The sequence below is a fragment of the Leucoraja erinacea genome, chromosome 24 (assembly GCF_028641065.1).
Source record: "Leucoraja erinacea ecotype New England chromosome 24, Leri_hhj_1, whole genome shotgun sequence".
Classification (NCBI taxonomy): Eukaryota; Metazoa; Chordata; class Chondrichthyes; order Rajiformes; family Rajidae; genus Leucoraja; species Leucoraja erinaceus.
In genome coordinates this window covers 23,601,622-23,613,998 of record NC_073400.1, presented here as the reverse complement: position 1 = coordinate 23,613,998, position 12,377 = coordinate 23,601,622, and the positions used below count along the sequence as shown (strand labels likewise).

At 43.9% G+C, this 12,377-nt stretch overlaps 1 protein-coding gene across 1 annotated transcript; it reads right to left on the bottom strand.

Annotated features, from left to right (window-relative positions):
• Positions 1 to 1,096: 1,096 nt before the first annotated feature.
• mrpl16 (mitochondrial ribosomal protein L16) lies at positions 1,097 to 7,596 on the bottom strand. The gene is made up of 4 exons (XM_055654790.1): positions 7,444 to 7,596; positions 5,960 to 6,031; positions 3,424 to 3,572; positions 1,097 to 1,624 (listed from the first exon to the last, which is right to left on the bottom strand). The coding sequence occupies exons 1-4, from the start codon at positions 7,505 to 7,507 to the stop codon at positions 1,139 to 1,141; spliced, it is 771 nt and encodes a 256-aa protein (XP_055510765.1). The 5' UTR covers positions 7,508 to 7,596; the 3' UTR covers positions 1,097 to 1,138.
• Between the last annotated feature and the right edge of the window lie 4,781 nt (positions 7,597 to 12,377).

The window sequence follows — 12,377 nt, the reverse complement described above, 5'->3', positions numbered from 1 at the left end:
CCTCTCTTCTCATCCCCACCCCTCCCTCCAACTCTTCCCTCTCCATCTCTCCCTCCATCCCCTCCCTCTTCTCCCCCTCACATTCCCCCTTTTCCCCCTCCCTTCCACCCCACCTTTTCCCCCTCCCTTCCCTCCACCCCTCCCTTTCCCCCTCGTCCTCGTCCCCTTATCTTCTCTCCTCCCTCCCCATCCCCCCTCCCCCCAGTCCCCAGTCCCCTTACCCCCCCCCCCCCCCCAAATATATTGCCCCCGTCCCACTTAGGAAACCTGAACAAAAACCTCTGGAAACTTTGCGCCCCACCCAAGGTTTCCGTGCAGTTCCCAGAGGTTTTTGACAGTCTCCCTAATGGTCGAAAGTGGTTTCAGCTTCTTCTATGATCCAATTATTTAAATAAATTCAAAACCAGCCGCACCTAAAAATAGGTTGCCGTTTTAAAAATCGGTAATTTTTTAGTCGAAGCCGGCTGTGATGCTAGTTGAAGGTGGTTGCCGGAGGTTGTAGGTAGTGGAAGGTAAGACCTCCCTGGTGGAATAAAACTGGGTGAAAAAAAGGTCTTGGGTGGGGCGCAAAGTCTCCAGAGATTTCCATTCAGGTTTCCTAAGTGGGACAGGGGCATTACCCTCCTCCCCCCACCATACCCCCCACACAGGACAGAGCCTCCAGGTTGAGACGGGCCTAACCGAGGTCCGAGTCAGGCCAAGGTGGATGGGCCGTGCCACCAAGAACTAAGGGGGACCCGGTGGGAGGGACGAAGAAGGGACGAATACTTATTGTAACTTTGTTGGTGCTTTAATGGCGATTGTTTTGAGTACTTTGTATGCAAAAAAACAAAATACTTCACTGCACCTAGGTAGGTACAAGTGACAATAAAGTGTCATCATCAGCAGCATCATAATTTGCTTCCCAAGTGCTGACAGACACCCAATGGGCTGAATGGCCAATATATGCACAAGGATAACAATGTAAATGCAACACTGCAAAATAGGAAATGCTCCAATAAAAACCTTGTCACTTGGGCAACAGGCCTCCTGCTCAGATGCTACAAATATTCTGTTTCTAACTTTTACAGATGACATATTCTATTGGAACCAGTCATTCAGGTAAATACAAAGAACACTTGGTCAGATTTATTATTTTTCACACACGATTAGGAACACGAAACTTCCCAGTAAATTTGCCATGATGTTTTAAATCAAATGGGCTCAACACTTTGCGAATTCCCATCATGTTCATGGATGCGATCCTTTCAAAGGTCCAGGGATTCTGGTTGTTTGCAGCTTTCTGCTCCTCCTCCTTCACCATCTCCTCCAGCGACTCCTTGCTGAAGACCTTAGCGGGAAAGGGCAGTTTCTTGGCAACTTCCGATAGGAAAGGCCCCACCTCCTCCAGAGCACACCTCCCTCCAAGCTCCACCACAACCCGGCCGTACTTGACAGGAGTAACGTAGTGGTCGATGGCCCCTTTCCCACCGCCCATCCTCTGGCCCAGTCCCTTACGCGTGACGGGTTTATATGGGGCATTCACACGCCAGCGTGCAAACATGGTCGTGGAGTCCATGCGCCGGTTAATGGTGAGCCGCATCATCTCAAAGTGACCCCAGTGAAGGTAGCCACCGCCAAGTGCCTGGAGAGGGAGAAGGTGGAAGAAGGGAACGGTGTGTGGGGGTGAGGAGACAAGACATCAGTGCAAGTAGAAACAAGGAACCGTAGATGCTTGTTTGCCAAAAAAAAGACAAAACGCTGGAATATCTCAGCAGGTCAGGCAGCATCTCTGGAGAACACGGATAGGTAAGATCGGATAAGATCCCAAACTGAAATGGCACCTATTCACATTCTCGTGATATGTTGCCTGACCTGCTGAGTTACTCCAGCACTTTGTGTCCTTTTACATCAGTAGATGTGGTGCGATTGAAAAGAATGTTGGCACCATTCTATGTTTCTATAACTAATTATGGAGAAAAATAGCATATTTCACATACTTGTATTGTCTCCACATTGCAATGGATTGGAGCTTATTCTGCTCAAATATAACTGACTGCCATCACTCTGAGCAATAGCTGATTTCTGTTTAAAAGGTAATTTGTGAAGTGCCCGCGATACTTTAATTTTCCTGCTACAACAACAATCTATCACTACCTTCAGTTAACTACCAAAGTTATCCCTTTGGATCCATGACCAAGGTTGTACTGTACTACAGGTACATCCAATAGTGGAAGATAACATTTTATACAGAAGATCAGAGTTTCTCAACTGTTAAGTCTTGACAGTAAACATAGGTAGTGTGCTTTTTAGTCCTAATATATTAATCAACTCAATATTTCTCCTTAGATATTTGCCGAAACAGTCCTAAATACAGAGCAATTTTGACATAGTTTTTTTTGCATTTTCTGAAATAATATCACAAAGACAAAAATCAAGTCATCATTAGTTTCACCTACAACGTGTGTTTAGGTTGAGACACAAGGAACTGTAGTTGCTGTAATTGTAAGTAAAACATATCATTCTGAAGTAACTTAAGAGGATGACATTTCACATCAAGACCCTTTTCAGTCTGAAAAAGGGGCCCGATTTGAAAAGTCAGCCATCTATATTCTCCAGAGAGGCTGCCTGACCTGCTGGGTTACTCCAGTACTTTATATGTATGTTAAAGTTTTTAGACTTAAGAGACACAGAATGGAAACAGGCCCTTTGGCCCACTGAGTCCACACCAACCAGTGATCACCCTGTACACTAACACTATCCTACACACACTAGGGACATTTTTTGCTGGTCAATTAACCTACAAACTTGCATATCTTTCAAATGTGGGTGGAAACCAGAGCACCCATAGAAAACCCATGCGGTCTCAGAGAGAACGTACATAGGCCTCTGGTGCTGTAAGGCAACAACTCTACTGCTGTGCCACTGTGCCGCCCCCGAAGTTGTTCCCCCAACATCTATTTTATATCATGTTTGCACTGCACTACATATCTGCAGCTTTATTTGCAATTCCCAAAGGCCGTATTTTTTCCCCCATTCACTCTGGATTTCTACTTGTCAATGCACGTCCTTCGTACATCAGATGGAGCTCCGTTCCTTGGCAATGACTTTGTACCCCCTCAAACCACTCTGGTAGCATGTCTAAGTGTCCATTCAGATTGGAGGCAGCAAAAGCAAGGAAAGATAACTGAAGACTTGCAAAGGACTGATCTTGGGTGGACCCACAAAGAGTTAACACGTGTTGGAAGAATTTTCTCTTGTAATTACAGATCGCTGCCTCGGATATCTAAAGTTATGATATCTCTTGCACACCCACCACTTGTGTCACTGGGGTATCCGGGCAAGGAAGTCTCCATGAGAATAATATTAACTTTTGTTTGTATGTTCAGCTCCAAGGAGCACCCAGAGTTGAATGTCCCTCACCCAGGGAACGGGAGCACCTACCACGATGGCATACTGTCCCCAGGCGATGTTATTGGCCTGTGTTGCTGGCCCTCGGATATCGCCCAACCTTTTCATCCATCTCCTAGCCTTCTTGTAGTTTGGGACTTTATTCATGAATTTCAGCTTTGGCTTCTCCGGAATAATCACATCTGAGGGAACAAACCCGCCAACATTACACAGACTTCCTCATCCCAGCAACGATCTATAGACAGCAGCCTATCCGTCAACAACTTTGGAACTATTATTTCTAGCTTCATAAAGAAATAAATTATAAACCAGAGAACATCTACCTTCTTGTCAAATTTGAATATAATTAAATGCAGCCCTTTTCTGTTTTGAAGGGAAAAAATTGCACTTATAGAGCACCATTGACAATGTTCCAAAACTCTTGATGGTGATGGGGAGAAGGCAGGAGAATGAGGTTGAGAGGGAAAGAGATCAGCCATGATTAAATGTCGGAGTAGACTTGATGGGCTAAATGGCCTAATTCTGCTCCTATAACTTATGAATTCAAATACCTGGAATCTGTCATACATGGCATCAAACTGATCAGAGTGAGTGTCTGAATTTGGCAATACAAACCTATTATTCACCGAGTGCCATTTTATCTGAACTAACATATCTGCCTCTTCAACGGGGAGGGGTGTCCATGGGTTTTAGTTTAGGTTAGAGATACAGCATGGAAACAGGCCCTTCGCCCACCCAGTCTACACCAATCATCCGTTCGCACTAGTTCTATCGTATCCCATTTCCTCCTCCACTCCCTACACACTCGGGGTAGTTTACAGAGGCCAATTAACCTACAAACAAACCTGCACGTCTTTGAGACGAGAGTGGAAATCGCAGCACCTGAAGAAAACCCACGCGGTTACAGGGAGAATGTGTAAATTGCGCCTAGAGAGCACTCAAGGTCAGGATCAAATCTGGGTTTCTGGTGCTATAAGGCAGCAACATCACCAGTTGTGCCACTGTGCCACCCTTGTCCTGCTTTTGGCGAGTGGGCCAGGGTTCAAATTCAAAACTGGAGTCATTTAATCCAGATTTATTTGACTTAGATCTGCCCATGGTTTTTTTTGTTGAGAACATTGCAATCCAATTTCAAAGCCGCGTGATCCAATTAAAAAGTTTAAAATATCCGCCACCTGATCACTTGCCTGACGTCCTAATCCAACCTTGACGTAACACTTAGCCATTCATCACCACATCCCATCCACTGATTCCAACACAAGGTTAAACAAGTACACTTCTAAGATGACACTTCTGCTTAGGCAGAGACAAAATCTGAACCAGACCTCATTCTTTACATCTCTCCACATCAACCCTACCTCTTTATACAAATTAGCATTCTTTGCTTCATTTACTGCTTCTGTTGACATTTTACGCATCACAATTCTCGTGGAAGTCTTCTCTTGTGCCCTTCCACAAATCTGTCAAATTATACTGGTATATACTGGGTATCCTCTCATTCTCCATTTCTCAATTAAGAACTTCATTTATATAGCACCTTCCATGATCTTGGCAGAGAATAAAACACTTGAAATGGATTCATGGTTTTATTGTAGAAAATAACGTTTAAAAGACATTTGCATTGTGCATGGATTGAAAGGTTTAGGGATATGGGGTAATCACAGGCAGGTGGGAATAGATGGAGCACCTTGGTCAGCATGGGCAGTTTGGGCCGAAGAGTGTGTTGTACACTCTATGATTCTAAATTGTGTTATTTTTGTGGATACAGATCTGAGAAACAGCAGTGTGATAATATGCAAACAATTCACAGAATGTGTTTTGACTGATCCTTCAAACAATATTAGACATTCACTTTAGTTTGAATCACAAGAATTAACTTCCAATTTCTGTTTCAAAACACGACTATTGGATAAAATGTCTCCATCAGAGAGATGAAGTTTTGTCCTTGGGTTTAGACTTAGTTTGGGTTTATTTATTGCCGGGGGCTCTAACACCAAGACCCGGTGTGCGACCTCGCATCACCCGGCGGGCTTAATGGCCGCGGGACAATCGCCATCGCCAGCCGGGCTTTGACTTTGACTCTGAAGTGTACCCAGGTGGAGTGAATAGCATGGTTCTGCATGCTGTCCAACTAAATTAGATATTATTATACATACAATCAAATCAAACTCATGTACAATAGATAAAGCAAACAGGAAAATAGAGTGCAGAATATAGTTCTTACATACAAACCCTACCTCACGCAAACTACTGGTACAAGTACAAAAGTGATACTACAATGCCATAGCTGGCCACTTGAAAGAGATCTCAGGATCTATATCTTAAAACCCTATCAATTGGGATCCTTAAAACACAGCCTGATTAAATGCAACATGGCAGTCAGATCTCACAACTCATGGTCATTATTGATAATAGAGACATTCTGAATTACACTTATCAATGAACTATCAGAAGAGAAAGATACATTATATCTACACCTTTAGTAAACAAGTTTGTTTTTTGCTTTCCAAAATGTAATTGTGGCAGACTAAAATCATCAAGATAGAGTGTAAAATGTATTCAAACTCACCATTATAACTGGGAGGACACTCGTATGTCTTAAGCCCAGCTGCAAAAACTATTGAAAAGTTCTGATGTAGACCTGAAAAGACAGATGTGATTCCATGCAGAAAAATAATGGAAGGAAACATTATCCTTCATTAACAAGCTACATGATATGTGGACAATGGACTGCGCAGAGAAGATGGAGACAAGAGACTGCAGATGCTGGAATTTTGAGCAAAAATATAAAGTGGTGGAGGAACAAAGTGCACGTGACAACATCTGTGAACGGATATTGAACATACGACATTTGGGTCGGGACTTTTCATCAGTCTGAAGAAGGTATGTGTAAGAAGGAATTGCAGGTGCTGGTTTGAACCGAAAATAACACAAAAAGCTGGAGCAACCCAACGTGACAAGCAGCATCTCTGGAGAGAAGGAATGGGTGACATTTTGGGTCGAGACCCTTCACATCACCCATTCTTTCTCTCCAGAGATACTGCCTGTCCCGCTGAGTTACTCCAGCATTTTGTGTCCAACTTCGCAAAGAAGGTTTCCGTCCCGAAGTATCATCTGCCCATTTCTTTCCACCGATTCTGCCTGATCTGCTGAATTCTTCCAGAGCTTTGGTTTTTGTGCAGAGAAGATACAAGGCAGTTAAAAGCTTTTTGAACATACTAGACTCAACCAACTGACTGAGTCCGACAGAGGATGCACTGCACTAATTCAAAATATAAAGGAAAGAACTGCAGATGCTGCTTTAAATCGAAGATAGAGACAACATGTTGGATTAACTCAGGCAGCATCTCTGGAGAGTAGGAATGGGTAACATTTCAGGTCGAGACCGTTCTTCAGACTGAAATTCAAAATGCAAGTTGCATCCAACTCTCTGAGTGAACGACTAGCCAGGGACTTGCATTGCTCAGCAAGACAAAGTGCTAGAGTAACTCAGACAACATCGGTGGAGGGAATGGACAGACAACCCATCGTGCCAGGATCTTTCTTCAGACTCAGAAGGTGGTCTGAAGAAGTGTCCCGACCCAAAATATTACCTATCCATTCCATCCACAGATGCTGCCTAACTTGCTAAGTAACTCCAGCGCTTTGTGCTGTCTTCAAGATTCCAGCATCTGCAATTCCTGTGTCTCTACTTACACTGCTCACCTGGACTACAGCACAAATAGTTATTAAGGTCATTGTTCCCAAACTGCATCCAGTTCACCCCAGACCAAGGTCGAGCCCACAGTTGCAACCTGGTCCTTCCCAAAGGGGGGCTGCCTGGAAATGAGCTGGACATGGTCCCGAGGCCAAGTGGCTGGACTGCAGGACCATGCCTGGTTCACACACACTTGCCAAGTGTTTCACCCTCGCCCATCTCTCCTCTCCCTCCCATCCCGCCGGTCTACACTCCCCTTCCACGAGTCCCCTCATCCCCCACACTCCGGACCCAGACAGGGGTGACCTCCACTAACTGCGTTCCCGGGACCCAGCGCTGTCGGGTTCGGGCCTCACCTGGTCTCCCGAGGCCGCTGCCTGTCCACAGGCAGCAGCCCAGCCGGCGCAGTACAAGCGCCATGGCCCGGGCTTCACACTCAACACCCTCCCCGCGCACCCGCTGTACCAGCACAAAGGTTCCGCCCGGCTGCCAGAGGCCTACACTTCCCGTTCTTTAGTCTCCCCACCCTCATCCGATGCCCTGAGCCGCCTCTCCCTCTATGCTCTCTCTTTGGCGTGATTTTTCTCTGATTTCGCCAATGTACGAGCAACAACACAAGATAAAACGTTTCCCCCAACATTTCTAGCAATGTCTACTTGTTGTTCACAGTTTTGTGGCCTTTTGACGTGCACCATGGTGCACAACCACACTGGTAGTTACTCCAGCTTTTTGTGTTTATCTTCGGTTTAACCCAGCGTCTGCCGTTCCTTCCGCCACACTGGTAGATGTGTTGGACAACGTCCTGTTTCTGAGTTCCAGCAGAAACAACCAACACGGGCCAACAACTCGCAGAGGATCAGTAGCTGATACCGACGCCAATTACACATTAAGGCTTTTTATCTTCACAACTCGGACAATGTCCCATGGACAGATTTGTAGGTTAAATGGCCTCTGTAAATTATGTCCTTGTGTTTAGGGAGTGGGTGTGAAAGTGGGATAATATAGAACGAGTGTGAACAGGTGACGGTCGATATGGGCCTAAAGCAACTGTCCAAAGGAGTCTGATGCAAAACCCGATGCAACCCTGACACTGGATCACCAGCATCTGACACTACACCGTTATTGGAATGATCTGAGGAGACCAAAATATGAGAGACCTTTTTATTTTTTGGTATTTCTCAGAATTCAGCATTGTGGTTTAAAAAACTCATCCCTGTACAGACTAAATATGATTTTCTATAATATTAACTTGTAGTATCTTTACACATTCAAGGAACAATATTAACCAAAATTCACCATAAACCATTTAATAAACAATTGCAATGGGTGACTTCAAGCTTGATGAAATAGGAGGATTTTATTAAGCAGAGTGGTCCTGACATTCTATTCACGTCATTGGAGACCTTGGACCTCTTTAATCGGACTGTATCTTACACGAAATGGTATGTCCTTTATCCTGTATCTGCACACAGTGGACGGCTTTATTGTCATCATGCATAGTCTTTTTGCTAACTGGATAGCATGCAACAAAAATCTTTTCACTGACAATGATAATAAACTAAACTAATAAATTAAACTAAGCATGTTAGAGGAGAGATCTAGGTGCCTATTCCACTATTTGGCTTTGGCAATGGTGCAACTGGCAATGGCAGAATGATGAAAATCAATAATATGCAAGAGACTGGAATTAGAAGAGTATAGAAGCATTGAAGAATTGCAAGTCTGAAGGAGGTTAAACAGAAGAAAGTATGACAATATGATGGGATTTGAAAGGAATTGGAATTTTAAAATAGGTTGTTGTTGAACAAATATCTACTTTCATTGTTATTGTAGAATTATGAGGGGCATCGATAGAATAAATAGAGATTTGTTTCCCATAGCAGAGGTATCAAAAGCCAGGTTTGAGGTAAAGGTAGGAGATTTTGGGAAGATTTTACTTCACCCATAGGGTGACTAGAATCTGCAACACTCTGCCCGTGGGAGTATTGGAGGCAGTGTTCTCACAGCACTCACTCTCTTAAGAACAACATGTCGAATATGCAAGCATAAATTGCATATTTGGCTCAGATCAGATATAAATTCTACTGGGCTTTTACTAAATTTGATAGTTAATTAAGATTAATCTTTCTTCCTCGACCGACTCTTCTGAACAAGTAATTTATGTAAATATCTGAATATGCTCCATTCAGCTCTATTTCGTTGTTACATGCACATTTTATATTACTGCAAGAAGAATTGGACCTGGTAAAATTATTTCATGGTTGACCTCAAAAAAATTTGATAGATTCCAAGCAACATTGGTAACATCAATGCTTTGAACAATTAACAAAGCCATATCAGGTCTAGTTTAGTTTAATTTGTTATCCCTGATTGGACTGATCCAGGATGGGGAGAAATCTGCCAACAGACACGAAGTGACATAGCTGGTGCCTTCGTAAAACCTGGAGCTCAATGCTCCAAAGACAGTGGAATTGATAGTAGACTTTAGGAGAGCTCCCTCTCCCCCCCAGTCACCATCAACAACATCAGTCACATCTGTGGAGTCTTTTAAGCTCCTTGGAACCATCATCTCCAAGGACCTCAAATGGGGGGCCACCATCGACTCAAGTCAAAAAAGCCCAACAGAGGATGCACCTCCTGCGGCAGCTGAGGAAACACAATCTGCCACAGGCAATGATGGTCCAATTCTATACTGCCATCGTAGAGTCTGTCCTCACCTTCTCCATCATGGTCTGGTTTGGCTCAGCCACCAAGCATGAAATCTGGAGGCTGCAGCAAATCAGCTGAGAAGGTTGTTGGGTGCAACCTTTCCCCCATTGACAAACTACACTGCAAGGGTCAGGAAGCAAGCGGGTAAGTTCATCTCTGACCCCCCTCACACTGGCCACAAACTCTTTGAAGCACTACTCTAGAAGGCGACTCTGGAATGTCAAAGCCACCACAGCCAGATATAAAAACAGCTTTTTTTCCACGAGCAGTAGCTCTACTCAATAACCAAAAGACTGTAGCCTCCTTTTGCTCTGGTATTTTAATTCATTTACATGTTTAAACTATAATGTTTTAGTATTAAATGTTCACTGTATGTCGTGTTACTTGCAAGCGGGGCATCAAGGTAAATTCCTAAATGTCTCTATGGCCAATAAACTTATTCATGCATTAATTCAGTCAATCATTCATTCATTATTGTCATGTGTTGGTGCAATCCAGTCAGTGAGATTACTAGACATGATACAATCTCGCCATCCACAGTGTACAAATATGAAGGGATAAAGTCAGAATAAATGGTTCGAATGTCCCCAATGAGGTAAATGGGAGGTCAGGACTGCCCTCTATCTGGTGAGAGGACAGTTCATTGCATGATGAGAGCTGGGAAGAAACCTTACCTGAATCTGGAGGTATGCATATTCAAACTTCTGTACCTCTTGTCGGATGGGGCAGGGGAGAATGATCGGTGTGATTGGTTCTTGGTTCTTGGTTTCTTGGTCCTCCAAAATATTCCAAATGGAATTTAAACTGGAGGTGGTGAAGGGAGGGCTTAAGCCAGAAAGGGTTATTGAGAAGAAAGAGCATCTTCATCATCAGCTGACTTAATTGGACGGTACAGCAAACAATCATCAGTGAAAAGTCTGGTCGTACTTGCGACGTTTTCATGGATGTCATTTATGTAAAGCAAAAATAGGTGCGGGCCAAGTACTGTGCCCTGTGGTGTACCACTCAACACTGGATGCCAATTGGAGCTCTTTCCGTTCACACACACACGCTGAAGACGTTTTGTCAGGAAACTGGAGATCCATCGTTTCGTGTTGGAACGAATAGCATAGAAGTCAAGCTTCCGAAGTAGTCTCTGGTGTGGGATGACATCAAATGCTTTAGAGAAGTCCAGCACAACTAAATCCGTGATGACGTTACTATCAAGGTGCTTGGCCAGGTCATTTGCCGTCAGGATAAGCTGAGACTCGCATGATCTATGCCTCCTAAATGCATGTTGGTTGTCAGCAAGAATGTTATGTTTGCTCACGTGTCGCATCAGATTACTATCAATTAAATGCTCCAGCAATTTGCAGCAAGTACTTGTTAATGAAACAGGACGATAATTCGCTGGGTTGGTGGTTGAACCCTTCTTAAAGAGAGGAGTGATGTTAGCCTTCCTCCAATCCAGCGGAACATCTCCCGAGTCAAGCGATTGTTGGAAAATGAACCGCAAAACTGGAGCCAGTTGTTCGGCTGCGATCTTGTGGGCTTGATTCTGTATCTGATCTGGTCCAATTGCTTTTGTGGTATTGATGTTGAGCAATAACTTCTTGACACCTTCAACCTCAATTTTAATAGCAGGTATATAAGCATACGGGCTGGGCGGTAGGACTGGAAATGATGAAGGCTCCACATTTTCCCGGGTGAAAACGTGTTGAAATTGGTTTGCAAAAGCTTCTGCTTTCGCCTGGTCCTCAGTGATCAGACAGTTGGTCACTTTAAGCATCTGGACACCAGTGTTGTCTGTCCGTCTGGATTTCACATATCTCCAAAAAGCCTTGGGTTGCTCTCCCCCAAGAATAAAAGAAACATTTTGTCTATGAGCACTCCTAATTGCATGTTCGACTTGCTTTCGCACGCTAGTAAAATTGTCCCAGTCCAATTATGTACCCTTTTTTTTGGCACGGATATAAAACTTCTCTTTCTTACTGCAGAGACGTTTCAGTTATGCCGAAGACCAGGAGGACGCATACGGCCCTTAATGAGTTTTTGAGGAACATGATTTGTAACAATATTATTTAAGGAGTTTCTCAGCCACACCCAGTTGTCATTTACTGATCTTTTATCTGGTTGCAAGTTAAAGATATATTTTCCGAGGTTTTTTTTGATAAGATTGATTGATCCTTGATTATGCTGGGGACCTTGCCGAGACAGCATGTAGTCAATGGGAGTTCACTGATATTTACTGCCTATTCCTAAGTGCTTCGGAACCGAACAGTCATATACCCACTTTGGTGGGTCATATAACCACTTTGGTGGGTCTGGAATCATATTTGGCCCAGATCAGGAAAGAACGTTGAGTTTCATTCCATGAATTAAATTAAATAAAAAGATGAGCTTTGAATGACAATCTGCTAGTTTCATAGTTAACACAATTTGTGGTCACGGTGGCGCAGCGGTAGAGTCGCTGCCTTACAGCGAATACAGCGACGGAGACCCGGGTTCGATCCCAACTACAGGTGCTGTCTGTAGGGAGTTGGTACGTTCTCCCCGTGACCTGCATGGGTTTTCTCCGAGATCTTCGGTTTCCTCTCACACT

Excerpts from the sequence above, each read along its gene's own strand:
- mrpl16 (XM_055654790.1), bottom strand. The coding sequence starts at position 7,507 with ATGGCGCTTGTACTGCGCCGGCTGGGCTGCTGCCTGTGGACAGGCAGC. Across the intron at positions 6,032-7,443 it reads CAGCGGCCTCGGGAGACCAG|GTCTACATCAGAACTTTTCA; the intron begins GTGAGGCCCGAA and ends CTGTCTTTTCAG. Across the intron at positions 3,573-5,959 it reads GTGTCCTCCCAGTTATAATG|ATGTGATTATTCCGGAGAAG; the intron begins GTGAGTTTGAAT and ends TTGTTCCCTCAG.